The 18,776-nt window shown below is 34.3% G+C and overlaps 1 protein-coding gene across 4 annotated transcripts; it reads right to left on the bottom strand.

The window, feature by feature from the left end:
• Positions 1-1,559: 1,559 nt before the first annotated feature.
• Positions 1,560-4,688, bottom strand: LOC139866529 (membrane-anchored ubiquitin-fold protein 1-like). Of its 4 annotated transcripts, none has more exons than XM_071854785.1 (5): positions 4,473-4,688; positions 3,593-3,779; positions 2,566-2,730; positions 2,027-2,110; positions 1,560-1,922 (listed from the first exon to the last, which is right to left on the bottom strand). In XM_071854785.1, exons 2-4 carry the CDS (start codon positions 3,723-3,725, stop codon positions 2,055-2,057), a joined length of 354 nt encoding a protein of 117 aa, XP_071710886.1. In that variant the 5' UTR covers positions 3,726-3,779; positions 4,473-4,688; the 3' UTR covers positions 1,560-1,922; positions 2,027-2,054. The 4 variants fall into 4 exon arrangements, with proteins under 4 accessions (XP_071710886.1, XP_071710885.1, XP_071710882.1 ...); XM_071854784.1 differs by having other exon boundaries at positions 1,561-1,922; positions 3,593-3,859; positions 4,506-4,685; XM_071854781.1 differs by having other exon boundaries at positions 1,561-1,922; positions 3,593-3,859; positions 4,473-4,685.
• Positions 4,689-18,776: the final 14,088 nt, after the last annotated feature.

The following is an 18,776-nucleotide window of genomic DNA, read 5'->3' on the forward strand; positions in this document are numbered from 1 at the left end:
CGATGCTAAAGTGATTGAAGTGGGGTTTAAAGTGCAATTTATGTTCAATTCGAGATTTAGTTACTGACATATATTTTGATTTACTTTAATTAGATAGCCTTATTATTGGGCTTATGCAAATGTGTAGTGGTTTGTAAGCCCACTTTGCCACATGGTGTAACCGTGTAACTCTACATTTTTCAATTTTTTTTGAAAAAATATTTTAATATTATCCATGTTTTTGGGGGAAAAAAATTATCCATGTTTTTGGGGAAAAAAATTTATTTAACAATAACAAATTAACATATAAAAAATCAACACAACCAAGATACTACAACAATAAATACATCAACTGACACATGCCCACACATCACAATCTTGCTAGATCTCCAAGTTCACCTATTTTTTTTTTTTTTTTAAACAACAGTTCAGATTACCGAAAGTACTAAACCATCTACGCGTTCTATCTATTACAAGAGTCCAAAAGGACACCAAAGGCACTACAACCTGAAACTAAATTGCAAACAGCCAAACACTAATCCAAGTACCCAAAGACTTGGCATTATCCTACCAACTAAAATCAGATTTCACTTAAAACTGAAACTTTTTTTTTTTTTTTTTTTTCAAAGCTACTTAAAATTGAAACTACAACTGAAGTCAAAACAAGAACTCAAATATAGAGCACTACGCCATTTCAGTAAATGGCTCTTTATATAAAATTGTGTCACAACAACAACAACAACAACAACAAAACCCAATAACACATGAGTGATGTATGAGGGAGGTGAGATGTAGACAATCCTTCCCCTATCCGAGAATAAAAACAAGTCATTTCTCCACCCAGAGTGAAACACTTTCATAAGTAGAGAAAGTCATCCCTTTCTCTATTCGACAGATAAAGAGATTGCTTCCGAATGAACCTCCGGCCAATAAGTAGGAAACTTTTTTTAAAAAAAATAGTAAAATAAAATTCAAACTAAAATTATGACGCCATGAAAATGGTAGAATAAAATTTACATGAGTTTTATATCATGATTGTTATAGGTATTGTGTAATTGTGCAAGTATTGTGTATGTGGCAAAAAAGGCGGGGTTAGCAAGTGATTCAAATACAGTTAAGTTTCGCCACACTTCTTTTATTACTTCAAATGCATTTGAGAACACCTTCAAGCAATTTTTGACCCGCTATTCGACATGTTGCCTTTTCAGGAAAGTTCAAAATTTTCGCCTGTTTGACCCAGAAATAAAGAATTTAACAGACATTGACTCAAGTCAAGGTAAGGGGTCGAAACTACCACCTCTATGTAAGAAGCATGCTTTCAAGAAGAAGCAAATGCATGTATTTGCATTGCATGCCTAAAAAATAACGTGCTTAGAAAAAGCATAGAAATTAAAGGCAACCCCTGTAATAACTTAATAATGGTATGGATGTGACAGGTCATATTTAAACTAGTCAAACATGTCCAGTTAGGTTGACGTGAACACTTCTTCACGTCACAAATACAAGTAAAACTTACATAATCTGTATCGAAAGAAGTAAATGAAAGAAACCTTATGCTCAATCTTTTTCATTACTGAAACTATCACAATCACATTATAACAAATTCATCCACTTTTAACAATTTCAACACAAGAAAAGGATGTTCCCCAGAAGTCAAAAAATATTATAACATTTTTTGCTAAGAAAAACAATCTAAACCTTTCCAAATAGATTTCACAAAATTTGACAAAATACCAAGAAAAACAATGACTTGAAATGTGATGTATAAACGAATGTACGCCCTTTTCCAGAGCAGAATACGAAAAGGGTATTAATTAAAAGTAGTGACATATGTAACAAGTATATTTTCTTCTCGCCAATTCGCTTAAAATCTTATAAACTTCATTGACAACCATTTATGAACATGTATACCACCTCCACCTCAACCGTTCTTTTATTATTATCTGTTATAAAAAAAAAAAGTAAAAATATCTACTTTAGCATCAAAATGGGCTGAAAGTGGATTGTTTTAGCCTATTTTTATTTTTTAGTGATTTAAAACACCAACCTTATAAATGCGCGTTTGGAGTAGCTTCTCATAATATTGCACACGTGCAACTTGGCTGCTTCTGGTCACTTTTCATTTTCGCTTCTGTTAAATGATACACGGAATTTTGAGAACTAGAATACGATGATATAGTCAAACAAATGTCAAATTAAGATCATGTGAATTTCTAAAAAAAAAGCATTAATTAAACAAAAAAAAAATGTTAGTGTAGCGTAAAAGAAAAGAAAAAAAAAACGATATTACATGATTGTGCATAAACTTTAGAATTAAAAAACATAGTTAAGACACAAGTTTTGGGTCAAACTCAATAACTATGAATTTGTTACACCATTAGTGTACACAATAATCTCTTCATCTAGCAAACAAATATCAACAATATTAATTCAAATTCATAAGTCCTCCTCAATTAGTATTTTGTGATCATTAAAGGTCTACTTTAAGACGTTTATAATATAAGCAAAGTAGCAAATTGCATAATAATCGAATGAAAATAAATGGCGATGCAATATGTGCGATAGTTATTGAAGGAAGATGCTAACCTTTTTCTTGAGGTGGTTGGCTAACAACAACATGCATGGTTGTAACCGCACCCGGGACATCATACAAAGGACTTCTGCAGTCTCCTACCGTTTTGTTGTTCTCCAATATTTTACCGCCACTTATTATTTTTAAATCTTTTACCGTTCTTGGCCCATTCGCCTTCTCTGCAAAACCATTTATAAACAAATCTTCCATTTAGTCACGAAACAAACACTCAACATTCAGATTCAGCAGGTAAATATTTTTTGTTTCTTGTTGCATCTGATCATGAATTGTTTTAATCATGTTCAATGTGTATGAATGCACCTTATGAAGTAAGATTCGTCAAAGCAAGATGCGCATCGAGTTAAGGCTTAACTATAGTTGATAAAAAAGTAACCAAGTCTTACCCTCAGTTGGTTAAAATGAAATTGGACCAAATTTAGAGTTTAGCTATCAATACTATCGTACGCGACAGTCTTATTAGGAAGAAGAGAGGGGATAGAATAAAATTTAGTAACTTTTTTGTAACTTGTGTATGCTTCTATGTTGTTTTCGCCAATTCCTGGCTCTACATCTTTTTTTTAGACTCGCATCTATTGTCATAGATTAATCTGTTTTAAGGGGCAATTTCAACAAAATTATGAGGAAATGGATCAAACTGTGTTCTATTATATTCAGAATGAGATAAGGTCAAATGGGTAGAATAAAAATAAACAGCAGCTAAAAAGGGAACATGTCGAACAGTTCAAAAGTAGTCCAACTGTCTAACATATACTAAAGTTAACACTTTACATGCTTCTAACCTTACTTTATTATAAAAGGGTCACATTCATGTATGTCCTAGATTTCATAATTCAAAATACGATTTTCTAACGACAACCCTAGTCGTTAAGGTGCTTAATAGTCTTGTACAATTCAATAACCGACAGTTTACATGAAATAACCGCTACGTACAAGACTCTAAGTTAAAACATTGATTGCATTAATATTCATATAAAAATATAAACGTTTTATAAAGCAGAGCACATGGTTAACCGTACTAACCTTTAGGCCATTGAGACAGGATGGTTTCCTTTAAGGAAGTAACACTTGCAGCCACGGGGAAACTTTTAGGGCCAATATCTGATCCATCAATTAAACGAAATTTAATCTCCACTGAATCTTGCACTTCAGACATGTTTCACTTTTAATAGATACAAATATTGTATCTATACACCCCGAATCTTCACTTCTGACGGTAAACGATATTTACCAACTCAATTAGCTTCACAAACTTGATATAGCTACAAACCAGAATCTTCACTTGCAATACTAAACAATATTACTATAAATTAATCAGATTTAATATTAAAAAAAATAGCAAGAATCGGAATACCTTTAACATAAATAACAAAAAAGGACAGATTAGTTCAAGAAAATCAATAAACCACCAACTATCAACACAAAATTTATAGGGAGTATTTAGTCAATTAATCAGCCAAGCGTACATAATCTATTAAAGTCCCCAATAGGGTTTAATCTAATACATAAACCAATCTAATCTGGCTTCAAAAACCCAAACATCCAAAAAAAACTTATATCTATTTCTTTAAAATCAAATATTATCAATCCTGATTAACCCCTTACCAAAAAGTCAAAATCCATCAATGAATAACACCATCTACTAAAAGTTTCAAGTGTGTTAAACCTAAAATATAGAAATCAAGAGAACAAATATTCACAAATTTTGAGATCCAACAAATGTCAACAACTACCAAAGAATATGATTATCTACTATAATTCTCAAGTGGGTTATATCCATAGAACTAGTCAAGTCAAAACTATAACAAAAAGAAAGAAAAAAAAGTAATCAAGATTAAATTTTTTTCTTATACATGTATCATGATTAATTGAACAGATTAAAGAAGATGAAAAAGATGCTTACTTGGATCAAGATTTTGATGAAAAAGATGCTTACTTGGATCAAGATTTTGATTTAATTTTCAAACAGTGATGAATTTGGTAAAGAACAGAGATGAAAAGGGATGTACGAGTACTTCTTTATTTGTCAACGATCAATCAATTTATGATAGAAATGATATGAATTGTATGAAGAAAAATAAACAGATTGAAATAAAGGAAGATTTGTATTTAATTGAAGAATTATATTTATATATATATATATATATATATATATATATATATATATATATACTCCCTCCGTCCCAGATTAATTGTCCCCAGACAAAAAACACACAGTTTTAGGAAATCCCACTAACTTTAGTTCTCCACCAATGAAATATCTTCTCTCTCCAGATACACCAATAAAATATCTCCATTCCTTTCTATTTATGGAAGTAGACAATTAATTTGGGACATCCCAAAATGGAATACTGGACAATAATTTAGGGACGGAGGGAGTATATATTTATATATATGTGACGTGATGAAAAATTGGGGAGTATTTGGGAGGCCTTGTAGACCTAAGAATGTATCGTCAAATGTGTCCAGCTCATCTAACTAATTATTCATTTAATTCTGTTGAATATTTGAATATTCATTCATTCTGATCCTAGAGTAGAAAGTCAAAACTCTAATTTATTTATTTACTTTTTTACCAAAAACAAAACCAAAAACCTTTCATAAAAATGAAAAGACCTATCAATGAAACGTACAACAAAAACAACTCCGGCAAACAACACTTAAAGAATTAAGAGCCGGACAAAATGTCAACAAACAACTAACAACCAAACCCTAACAAGACATCAATAAGATTTGTCTCGAAAATATTTTCGGTTCACTTGATTGGAGCTAAAGGGTATTCCGGTTGCTTATGCTTCGAGCTAGAGTGTTAATACGATTGCGGGTCTTTTTGGTGATGTCTTGAGGATAGCGAACACTTCTAGTAGTTTGGGTAATACCGGTTCGTTATTCGCTTTAGTCAAAATCGTGAACCCGAAACATTTGCATGATTCGATTGAGGTTGATCGTAAAGATGATTTGTTCTCGGTGTGTAACGTTTGGGTAAATAAATTTTGTGCAACGTCGAAGTTTGATGTGAAATCGTTTCCTTCCGATCTCTTGGCTATTTCAAATCATATCGTTTTTTTGGTCACCCTTTTTACGGTAATCATGTCGAAATCGTTATTAAAATGTATCGATCAAATTATGGATTTTTTATATTTAGTTAGTTATTTTGTTGGTTAAGAATGTGCAGGTGGTCAAAGTGCTATTTCTGGAACTTTGGTTCTTGCTGCTCAAGTTTTTTTGTCAGCTATTGATACTTCAGGGACCTGGTTATCATTTGCTCAAAGTTTGATGTATATAATCTCTTTTAGGGTCTGCTGGTGCAGTTATCTCACACATATCATCATCGTTCTCTCAGGTCTGATTAAGAAACCCTATATGTCATTCTCTGTTCTTTGATTCATTCAATCATATTGCTAATTATCTTGATGGCAATAGGTGTTCTAGTTTCTATAATAGTTGTGGTTTAATAGTTCAATGGTTTAATAAAAGTGTTAAGGTGTTTATGTTGGTTTATGGTGTATGATATGTGTTCTTGATTGTTTCTTTATACAATTGTTCATGGTATCAAAGCGACGTGTTCGTTTGTGATGATTTGTTCTTCGATTTCATCTTCTGGTGTTCGAAGAAAAATTAGGGCTTCTTCGTTTTGTGATTAATCTGATTTTGTTGAATCTGGTTATCTGGTTGGGTTCGAATACACTTGTGTTGGTTTTAGATCTTCAGATCTGGTGTTTTGTACTAAAAGCCCTAATTTCACAAATTGAGGTTAGGGTTTGGTGTCCTTCTGGTTCTCTGGAGTTCATCATCTTCTTGTTACTAGTCTGTCTTCCGCTGCATCGTCAATCACTTGTGATTGTTCGGTTACTTCTTACCCTTCTTTATCATTTTACTGTATTCTAACTTTCTTGTTTTTCTTGTAGAAGAGACAATCCTGTATTCTTGCATTGGTCATAATTCTCTTGAGAATTGTGATATCCTGGTTCATACACAGCTATTGTTTAAGATTTATTGTTCTTTCTTTTTTATTTCTTTTATGTGTCGACTGTTTGCTTGTGTGTGTTCGTATAATTGTTTTTTATCATGACTAAAGATGATTCATCTGGTTCTGGTGATTTGACCATGATATGAAAATTGGATTTTGGTGACCCCTTTGTACTTACATGCTAGTGATATCACTAGTACACCTTTAATAAATTTTAAACTAAAGGGAACTGAAAACTATAAATCTTGGGCATGTGTAATGGAATTAGCTTTACAAATTAAGAATAAAATGGGTTTTATAGATAAAAAGTTAAAGAAACCTGAATCTAATGATACATTAGCAAATCAATGGGAAAGATGTAATGCAGTTGTTTTATCATGGATTTTGGGTTCTATTTCTTATGATCTTTATTATGGTCAAATCTATTCAAAGATTGCTTCTGTAGTTTGGGATGAGTTGAAAGAAACTTATGATAAGGTGGATGGTTCTGTTATGTTTAAGTTGTATTAGAAGATTAATTGTTTAACTCAAGGTGGTAGTTCTGTGTCTGAGTATTACTATAAATTAAGTTCCTTATGGAAACAATATGATATTTTATGTAAACTACGTACTTGTGAATGTGATGCTAAAAATCTAGACAAGAGCATAAATTTCACTTAAAGCTAATGCAGTTTCTAAAGGGTCTTGATGATATTTATGTTGATCTTAGAAGTAATATATTGTTTAGGGATCCATTACCTTCTGTTAAGTATGCTTTTTCAATTATGTCTAGAGAAGAATCACACAGGAGTGTTAATGATAAAAAACCTATTACTGAGTCTGCTGCATTCTTTAGTAATAAACATAAAAGATCTACAGTTCAAACTGAATTGAAATTGTAGGTTATCCACCTAGGAATAATAATATTAAATGTACAAAGTGTGGATTAACTAATCATACCGTTGACAAATGTTTTGAAGTTGTTGGTTATCTTCCAAATTTTAAAAGAAGACCTTTTAATCAGCAAACTAATTCTAAATCTTATAATGTTGTTTCTGAGGGTAATGCTTCCATTTCCAATGCTTCAACTTCTAATGTTTCTATAACAAATGAACAACTTTCAAGACTGTTGTGCTTACTTGATGACAAAAAGATTGGTTCACCTGATGTATCTAATATGTCAGGTGATTTTATGAATCTAAATGTTTATTTTAGTTCTAATATTTGTAAATTTTTTAAAGCTAATCAAGTATATTAAAAAAAAACAAATATTAATTATGGTTGGATAATTGATTCTGGAGCAAATAAGCATATGACAAGTAGTGAAGAAAATCTTGAAAAGGTTGTTGATGTTATGGATTTAAATCTTACTGTTAATCATCCAAATGGAACAAAAGCTAAAATAAGTAAAATTAGAGATTTGAGATTAACTAAAGACTTTGTTTTACATGATGTGATAATTGTTCCAGAATATTGTGTTAGTTTACTTTCAGTTTATTATATTGCTAAAGATGATGATTTATTTGTGAGTTCTGATAAAACTAAGTGTTAGATTCAGGACTTAAAAGCAATGAAAATTGTTGTGACTGGTAATCAGCTTGATGGTTTGTACATTTTCAATAATTGTAGCTAAAGGTAATAGTTGTTTTACTAATAATGGTATGACTTGTTTGTTATCTAAAACTGTTTGGCATGACAGACTTGGTCACCCTGCAGACCAAGTGTTACATGTTCTTAAAAGTGATTTAAATATGCAAGGGTTTAGTAGTCATGAACCTTGTGAAATTTGTCATAAGGATAAACAGACTTGAGAACTCTTTCCTTTGAGGTAACATAATTCTACTGATGTGGGTCAATTAATTCATTTAGATGGTTGGGGTCCATATAAAGTTGTCAGCAGGGGTGGTTTTAGATATTTTCTCACCATTGTTGATGATTTTTCAAGGGTTGTTTGGATTTTTTTTTTTTTTTTTTATTAAAAACCAAAGATGAAGTTTATGATTATGTTGAAGGATTTTGTTTGTTAATTAAAACTCAGTTTAACAAAACATTTAAGGTTTTGAGAAGTGATAATGGGTTAGAATTTGTAAATTCTAGAATGAATTCATTTGTTCATAAAAATAGTATTGTTCATCAAACTACTTGTGCTTACACACCTCAACAAAATGGGATTGCTGAAATGAAACAAAGGCATTTGCTAAATATTGGAAGAGCTCTTATGTTTCAGGGAGGGATTCCTTTGGATTTATGGGGTGAATGTTTGCTAACTGCTACCTATTTGATTAACAGGTTACCTTCTTCCATTCTGTCAGGAAAATGTCCCTGTGAGTTAGTGCATAACAAAAAACCATGTCTTTCCCATTTGAGAGTTTTTTGATGTTTGACTTTTGCTACTATTTTAGATTCAAAAGATAAATTTGGTTCAAGGTCTGAAAAGTGTGCTTTAATAGGTTATTCAAATCAAAAGAAAGGTTACAAATTGTTTAGTTTTGATAAGAAAATGTTTTGTTTCTCAAGAAATGTAAAGTTTTATGAAAATATTTTCTCTTTCAAGTTAAAAGTTCAAATTTTTGATGAGTCAAATGTTTCAAATGATTTAAATACTTAAAAAAATTTGACAACTTTTTTAATGAAAACCAAAACTCTCCAATTTCAATGATGAAGGGAAAGAAGGTACTGATTATGATGGCTGTGATGGATCAAATCTAAGTAGTCCTCAAAGGGACACTACAATTGATTTATCACATGCAACACAGAATGCTGACCAGCCTATCCCTGAGGGCACATCACAAAACTTAAATGACAACCAAAACCCAACTCAAGAAGTTCCTGTGAATGTAAGAAGGTCTACTAGAAAGTCTCATATGCCTTCTAAATTTGGTGATTATATTATTAATAATAATGTCAAATATAGTCTTAATAAGTTTGTTAGTTATGCTAATCTGTCTTGTGAAAATAAATGTTTTGTATCTTCTTTGAATAAGAATGTTGAGCCTAACACTTATTGGGAGGCTTGTAAAGATCCTAAATGGGTTGATGCAATGAATTCTGAAATGGAAGCATTACATAGAAATGGTACTTGGATTGTCACAGATTTAACTCCCAACAGAGAACCTATAGGGTGTAAATGGGTTTACAAGAAAAAATATAAGTCTAACGGGGAAATTGATAGATATAAGGCTAGGTTAGTTGCTAAGGTGTAATACCCCGTCAGAATCCACTAACGGCGTATCAACTCTGGTCCCAATGCTTGGCTTGACTTCTACATAACAGCATTGTTCTACAGCGGAAGCAACTAATACCTGAGATAAAACATGCAAAACGGATCAACATAAAGTTGAGTGAATCTACAGGTTTGAGTAAATATTCATAAAACAGTTTCCATAAATCGTTTGTTGAAACTCATTTCTCAAAATCGTTTATCGGAATAAACCGCTAAGGTTTAATCTCAAAAGTTTGTGTATAGCAAATGCTAAGTAATAAACTGGTTGTAAGATGTCAAGTTTCAACTGTGAGTGACATCAAAAAGTTCTTTTCGTTTCATCTGTTTGTAGACATTAACATGTTTAGTTTCAAGTTTGTAAACATCATGTTTTAAGTAACATCCTTCGTAAGTTAGGCCACGAGATTTCTGAAAAGCTTCGTAATAATATACACTTATCATGAGCACTTGATTATAAAGCTTTAACCTTTGCGTGAGCAGAGCACATGTCTTTAGTTTACCCTATACTGGCGATACACCGATCAAGTGTACGAGTAACAACTACATAAGCACCTGTTTAACGTTGCGGTGAGGTTTGTCAAACCTAACGGTACCGTCCCTATAATTCGAGCTTACAAAGTAACTAATATAATCAAGCTAAGGGATTTTTAATCTGAACTCATATGTATATTCTTGGTAAGTTACTCGTGCCTAATATGTAATATAGTTGTAAAAACAGTTTAAGAAATAGTTTCAAAAGCAGCATGTATCTCATCCCAAAAATGTTAAAGAAAAAGGGACTGTAGACTCACCTTAGCAAAAGCACTTGTAATTTCTTAGCAAAATGTACTGTAGTCGAACAATCTCGACCAACAACGCAACCTAGTCAAATAGGTCATCTTAAGTATACACATATAGGTCATACTATGTCAACCCATAGTGTACGCAAAGTCCTAGTGCTCAGACTGACTCAGCAAGCAAGTAAAAGTCAACTAATCCAAGCAAGTCAACAAAAGTCAACCAAAGTCGACCCTAAAGTCAACTCGGTCAAAGTGGTCAACTAAAGTCAAAAATCTCAGTAGGTCATGCAAACATGGTCAACATGTCAAACCTAGGTCAAGTATCACTTTACAAGTCATAATTAAGCATATTGCACTTTTGCACCTTAAAGCATGCCTTTGAAATTCGTACGATCCAACTATAGCTCATAGCACATAAATCATTAAATCATGAACAATTCCAGATCATAACTTCACTTAAAATTGATTTCAAAAAGTCTATCCAAAGCCTCATACGATAAATAAAAGTCCAATATCAGAAAGGGTCTAATCATAGCTCATTACAGAAATTTCTGCCCGCGCGTCAGTTTTTAAACATTTTTCATAAAATATAGAAAATAGATTTTGATGAACGGCCAATTGAAATCATCTCAAAACATCTCAAAGTTTTAGTGATAAAATAATCAGAAACATTGCTTTAGCCAATTTGTACAGTTTTGCAAATCTTTACAGACTCATCAGTTTTTAATCATCAACCGGACACATCACTTAGACGAGCATATATCTCATGGAAAATCACGTTCTCGCAAGTTCGCATACAAATGAAACATGTCAAGGAATACTTAAAATAATATATTACAGAATATCAAAGTCTCAATCAATTCCTAGTTCACTCTAGCAATTTTTATGTAACTTTGAAAAACGATTCAGCTCACTTTAAAAATCAAATCTTCGTTTTGACATAACGGGAGCATTACATAACCTTTTGACGCAAATCTTAAGTCTAAATCGCATAAATTTTCACAAGGAATACAGTAGTACACTTTATATAAGCTAGAACACAAATCATGCAACTCAGAAAATTCGTATATCATGCAAACCCTAACGAAAACTTCGATTAAGCATATCTTGAGCATACGATAACGAAATCACGCAAAATCGGAGTCTAAAATTAATATCTTTTTGATATCTTTCTATTTAAACATATTAAAAGATCAGATCTCATGTCAATTAAATCAGATCAATAAGAAACAAATTCGTTTTTCATGCAAACATCATCAATCGAGCAATTAAACGATAAACAATAACACAAGACACCATTAATTGAGCACTAGACTTGATTACACTATGTAATTAAACAAAAATTAGATCTAATAAGATTAGGGTTATCAATTATAACTCTAGAGAACAATTAACTTATATCAACGCGTAGAGGACGATAAAAGCAACAACGTTCGTGTTGATTGCAAGAGCAAACGAGCAAAATTGATGGGGATTATGTGCATGATGATGATCGACGATGGGAGAGGCAAGGGGAGCTGCAAATTTTCGTGGCTTTAGGGTATGGAGAAGGAATGAATGTATTTTTCTAAGTTAGGGCTCATAAGGATTAGGTTTAGGGCCTTAAACACAAGCTTGGGCCAAATTAAAAGACCAAAAGGGTGGGCTTATGGGAATTTCAGCCAAAGGGCTGTAAAAAGGGAGTCCATGGGTTCTAAAATGTTGCTAGATAAATTCCATAAGTGTATCCACTAAGTGTCGTTAGCCGTAAACGCAAACCGGATCGATAAACGTTAATTTCTCGCGTTCTTAATCTTTATAAATTCTAACAAATTGAAAGTATGTTTAAAACATAATAATTACTTAAAATAATTATTAAAAGTGAAATACCATTCGTTTCGTTATTTTCTTGTACGCACGTGGTCCGTTTTGAGTGCCGTTAGCCGTACCGGATCTCCGGAACGTTAACTAGTCGTTGAAACGAATTCACCGGGTTTAATTTACTAAATAAATAATAAATTAAATAAGTTTTTCATAAATTCAATAATTATTAAAAATAATTATTTTATCGTTTTTCTGAGTTCCGTAAACTGAAAAGCTTTCTAGGCGATTAACTTAATCGTATCGTTTTCTAAGTATTCCGCTATCCGAAACAAGTTCATCAATTAATATAAATATTAATTTAAGTAATCCACTAGGATCATGTATGCATTTAAATCAAATAAACACATAAAGTTCTAAGTAATCACCGTTAAATATTTAACGGACAAGTAACGATAGTGACGGAAAAAGTCGGGTTGTTACATTACCTGTAGCGACCCGACAAAATCGTCATTGATGGCGCCGCTAACTTAGGTCCCGTTACGTGGTCGTAGTCCCTATATGAGACTCGTTTGACCAAAATTATGTCGCATTCATTTGAAAAGTACAAGACTTGCAAAGTTTAGTTTACCAAACGGTTCGACAACAAGTTTAAGTTTACAAAAGTATAATGTATAAATGAAATAAACTTGCGACATAATATAAGTTGGAAATCACGGTTGCTATAAATAGCGTAAGTATGTAAACAAAAGTTTGAATCCAAAGGTGCTATCACTAGCGTATGTATGTATGTATGCTTGACCCCAAGCAAGAAATCAGAGTGTATGCATGCATGCTTGACTCCAAGCAAATATGAGTGTACGCGGAAGCATGTATCAAATAGCCATGTATGAACCTGAGAAACATATAGAAAACTGTCAACGAAAAACGTTGGTGAAATCATAGGTGTTTGTAAATGTTGTATTTGAACCACAAGATTTAATATAAGATGATTATCAAAATCATTTGCATTCCAAAGTTGTTGTTTGTATCGCGGGCACCCAATTATCAAACTTAACTGTTTTGTACCTTGTTACGTAGTGTTAGAACATAGACTATACTCGAAAATATATTTCATCCGCTAACGGTAGCGAACCGTCTGAATGAGGCTCGTCAAGCCCATGTGATCACATAATATAAGTTCTCGTTTACACCCTGCAAGTGTAACTAATGATAATTGAATTGAGGATTTTTGTTCAAACCCCTACGTGGAATGTTCGTTTTCGTACTTGTGTTCAAAGTGTAAAAGTATGATACGTATATGTTTCTCATCCCATAGTTTAAAGCATAAAAGTTGTTGAAAGATGGGACTATGATCTCACCTCGAGTGCACGAGTATAAAAGTACTTCACAAAGTAAACGTGTGCATGAAAGTTGCTTAGCCTTGACCTAAACAAGTAAGTTGTATCAATTAATCGGTTACGATACAAGGTCGGGCGAAATGTGTTCAATTAGTCCTATGGCTCGTTACGACTCGATTAGTATAGCATGTGAATCACGTTGTCAAGTTTCATGCAAGAATCAAGTATAAAATAGGATTAAAACGATTGCATAAGTGCTTGGTCAAGTTTGACTAAAAGTCAAACTTGGTCAAAGTCAAAGTCAACGGGGTCAGGTCGGGTATCCGAAAATTTTTCCATGATGAGAAAGTATATATAAGCATGTTGGCCAAGTTTCATGTTAATCGGAGTTACGAGTAAGCGGGGGTGAAAACGTGAAAATCAAAAGAATTTGGGACAGACCAAAATGGCGTGCCGCTCCATTTATGGCGCGCCGCTCCATTTAACTGATCAGCAAGTCTGGCAGTTTTCACACTCAAGCACGAATCCAACTTCAAACAATCATAACTTGTGAATCGTAAACATTCAAAACACGTATCTTATATCGTTGGAAAGGTATTTTGACAAGGAATACAACTAACCACTTTTCATCAAGCAAAAATATCATTTACAATAACCGAAAACTCGTCAAGTGATCATTAAATGTTCAAAATCATCGTTTCAAGTTTACAAAATGCATTTTAAGATTCGGGAATCCAATTCACACATATGATATGCCGTTTTGAAGGTAATGAAACATACATTACAACTAAACACTTACTAATAACATTTCATGGCATTCGAAACATCAAAAGTTTGTTTTAAGTCTATCAAACCCTAAACAAAATTCACAAAAATCAATAATTATGTTTTTGAAGTTTTCTTACTCAACCTACGCATCAAAACGAAGCTAGTGATACTAGTAACACAATTAAAACATGAACTTTAACAATTTAACAACATTAACTCATCCAAAATCAAAGATTAAGCACACCCATTTCAAATGTTCAAACTAGTTACTCAAGACAACGAATCGAGCAAACAAAACATATATTCATGTTATACACGAACCATAGACACTAACTAACACCATTTCAAGTCAAAAACACAAATTTAGAGAAATCTAGAGTTTTAGAAATGTTACCCAAACGAGATGAAATTGGTACCAAAATGTAGAGGATGAAGAGAGGATCACGAAAATGTAATTTGTTTTGATGTTTGCTTCTTGATTCGAATTTAGATGATGATTTTGTGAGTTGGGTGTTTGAGTTCATAAAATAGAAGTAGAGAAAAAATGGGGAGGTGTAGGATGGAGTGAATGAATGGTGGAGAGTGGGGTTTGACTAGTTGACCTAGTCAACTAGTTTGGCCCCTTTGCAACTTTAGTCCCTCAAGTTTCAAAGCGGGTGCGGGAATTAACCAAACGAATATTTTTAAAAACGCTCGAGGAAACGAGTGATGTTATAATTAAATAACGGGAATATTATGAACGTTAGTCAACGGAAACTACGAATTTAAATAACGAAAGATATTATTTAAAAAAAAAAAAGACAGTGTTAAAAATAAATTTAACGGAAAAACGCGGGATGTTACATTACCCACCTATTATGAAAAATTTCGTCCCGAAATTTTAGTGCACGTCCGCCGTAGTCGTCTCCTCGGGAAACAGTTGCAGATACTTTTGTCTCACCTGGTCTTCACGCTTCCACGTGAATTCTGGTCCTCTACGGGCGTTCCTCCGATCTTTAACAATCGGATACTTTTGTCTCACCTGATAGAAACGCAACGATACCTAATGCGCACCAGAACCAGTATCAGAATCAAATACCTAACCAATACTATATGACACCGTAAAACACTTTTACTTACCAAAATCCCATGATGATGAATCCATACCAAATGCAAATGTTCCAACAACATTACATGCAGCCACTCAAAAGGTGTACTTATAAGAACTTCCGTGATTGCAAACCCTCTGAGTTTTCTGGAAGTACTGATCCGACTGTAACTCTCAATTGGTTGCGAGAAATTGAAAGGGTATTTGAAGCGTGCCAGTGTGAACCCGAGCTGAAAGTGACATATGCTAGTCGATTGTTGAAAGGTAGGGCTATGATTTGGTGGGATTCTTTGATTTCCAGTATACCAAAAGAGCAAGTGAGTATGATCACATGGGAGCAGTTTCATGGGAAGGTGTGTGAACAATATTGTAATCCATTTGATATGAACCGAATCAAGACTGAGTTTCTTGAAATGAAGATGACACCTCAAATGATGATCGATGAGGTAGTAGAGAAGTATATGGATAAACTGAGGTTTGTACAACAGTGGGTGCTAGACGAAGCATCTCGTATACAGAATTTTGTTAATATCATTTTGCCAGAGTACCGAACTTTTGTTAGAATGGCTATGTCGTTGTCTCAAGCGGTTGTGATGGCTAAGATGGTAGAAAGTAATGTTCAGGCTGCCAGAAACAGAATGTTTGGTAATGTGCTACAACAAGGTGGGCAAGTATCTGGTCAATCAGGATTTAAATCCAAGAAGTCTAGTGGGTTTAAATCGAAGGGTAAAAGTGGTCAGAGTAGTTCTGGGTCTGGATCAGGTAAAGGGAATTGGTGTCACACGTGTCGATCTTCTCATAGCGGTCAGTGTTCTGAGGCTACAAGAAGATTCTTAAAGTGTGGTGTTGTTGGGCATAAGTCTTCAGCATGTCCGTATCCAAATAGTGTGTGTTGGAGTTGTCACAAACCAGGGCATTGTGCGGTTAGTTATCCGTCGAAGAGTGGTAGTTCCGGGGCAGGGTTAGGGGCGCGTTCAGCATCAGCCGTAGGGTCAACTGCCTCGAGTGGGCAGAAGAGGAAGAACCCTCCAACAGCAGAGGCTAGAGCTTTTCAGATGTCGGTTGAGAATGTTGTGGCAACCGACGAAGTGATCACCGGTATGTTTCTAATTAACTCAATACCTGCTCGCGTATTGTTTGATTGTAGTGCCAATAGGTGTTTTATGTCCCTAGATTTCTGTGCTAAGTTGAATTTACCAGTTACTGTGTTACCCAAGCCGGTTAGTGTAGAAGTAGCCGATGGTAAGATCACACCCGTCACAACATATGTGTCTGGGGTTTGTATAGAGATAGAAGGGAAGTCTTTCCCGGTGACTTGTTTAGTGTTACTTATTTCTAGCTTTGATGTAGTATTAGGAATGGATTGGTTGAGCTCGCTTAGGGCTAATATTAAGTGCGATAGGAAAATGATTACCTTTCGTTCGACTGATGGAACCCGTGTTGTGGCCCGAGGGGAGCGGGGCGAGTATAATTTTCTGTTGATAACCATGATGAAAGCGAAAAAGTCGATGGCAAAGGGTTGTGATTCGTTTCCTGCGTATGTGATTGATGCGAAGATAATATATAGGCCGGAGGTCCGCACGGAAGCAATCTCTTTACTCTGGGGTAGGGAGAGGGATGACGTTCTCTTCATGCGGGTAGAGAATTTTTTCTCGACTCGTGGATAGAGAAACGACTTCTCTTCTATTCTAGGATAGAGGAAGGATTGTCTACATCTAACCTCCCCCATACCTCGCATATGCGGGATTGGGTATTGTTGTTGTTGTTGTTGTTATTGTTGTGATTGATGCGAAGAAAGAAAAGAGAACAGTGGCCGATATTCCGATAGTATCAGAATTTCCCGAAGTGTTCCCAGATGAGTTACCAGGTCTGCCACCGGTAAGGGAAGTTGAATATAAGATTGAGTTGGTTCCTGGAACAACTCCAGTTGCAAAATCTCCATACCGATTAGCGTCGTCTGAAATTCGTGAAATGATGTCACAGATTCAAGAGTTATTAGATCGTGGATTTATCCGACCGAGTTCTTCACCGTGGGGTGCTCCGGTATTGTTTGTTAAAAAGAAAGATGGGTCAATGCGTATGTGTATTGATTATCATGAATTGAACAAAAGAACAGTGAAAAATAAGTATCCTTTACCTCGAATAGACGATTTTTTCGATCAGTTACATGGTGCTTCATTCTTTTCCAAGATAGATTTACGATCCGGGTATCATCAGGTTCGTGTTGCTGAATCAGATATACCGAAAACAGCATTCAGAACTAGATATGGTCATTATGAATTTCTTGTCATGCCGTTTGGGTTGACGAATGCGCCATCAGTCTTCATGGATTTAATGAATAGAGTGTGTCGTCCGTTCTTAGATAAGTTTGTGATTATGTTCATAGACGATATACTAGTGTATTCAAAGACAGAGAGTGAACATGCTGAACACCTGAGACAGGTTTTGAATTTGCTGAAACGTGAGCAGCTATTTGCAAAATTTTCAAAATGTGAATTTTGGTTACGTGAAGTGCAGTTTTTGGGTCATGTGATTTGTGCTAAAGGTATAAAGGTTGATCCGATAAAGATAGAAGCGGTAATGAATTGGAATTCTCCGAAGACTTCGTCTGAGATTAAGAGTTTTCTGGGGTTGGCTGGTTATTATCGCAGGTTTATCAAAGATTTTTCTAAAATAGCGGGTCCGTTGACTAAGTTGACTCGTAAAGATGTAGCCTTTCGATGGACTGATGAACAGGAAAAGGCTTTTCAGATTTTGAAACAGCTACTGTGTCAGGCACCAGTGTTAGCTTTACCAGAAGGTTCAGACGACTTTGTGGTATACTGTGATGCGTCATATGCTGGGTTGGGTTGTGTATTAATGCAAAGAGATAAAGTAATCGCTTACGCCTCGCGACAGTTGAAAGTTCATGAGAAGAATTATCCAGTGCATGATCTTGAAATGGCTGCAGTAGTGTTTGCTTTGAAACTGTGGAGACACTATTTGTATGGAACCCATTGTGTTATTTGTACAGGTCATAAGAGTTTGCAGTATATCTTCTCACAGAAAGAATGGAATATGCGCCAGAGACGGTGGCAAGAGTTGATTAAAGATTACGATTGTGAAATTAAATACCATCCGGGTAAGGCAAATGTGGTTGCAGATGCGCTAAGCCGTAAAAAGTCAAGTGAAAATGTGAAATTCCTTCGTTTGAATATAACTTCAGATTTGATTAACAGCTTAAGAACCGTTCAGGCCTGTGCTTTGGAGGACGAACATATT

This window comes from Rutidosis leptorrhynchoides, chromosome 9 (assembly GCF_046630445.1).
Source record: "Rutidosis leptorrhynchoides isolate AG116_Rl617_1_P2 chromosome 9, CSIRO_AGI_Rlap_v1, whole genome shotgun sequence".
NCBI lineage: Eukaryota > Viridiplantae > Streptophyta > Magnoliopsida > Asterales > Asteraceae > Rutidosis > Rutidosis leptorrhynchoides.

Bases quoted from the DNA above. Each gene is read 5' to 3' on its own strand.
- LOC139866529 (XM_071854785.1), bottom strand. From the start codon at position 3,725: ATGTCTGAAGTGCAAGATTCAGTGGAGATTAAATTTCGTTTAATTGAT. The intron at 2,731-3,592 runs GTTAGTACGGTT...ATGGTTTTGCAG, and splicing joins CCTGTCTCAATGGCCTAAAG to AGAAGGCGAATGGGCCAAGA. The intron at 2,111-2,565 runs GTTAGCATCTTC...ATCATTTAACAG, and splicing joins CCAACCACCTCAAGAAAAAG to AAGCGAAAATGAAAAGTGAC.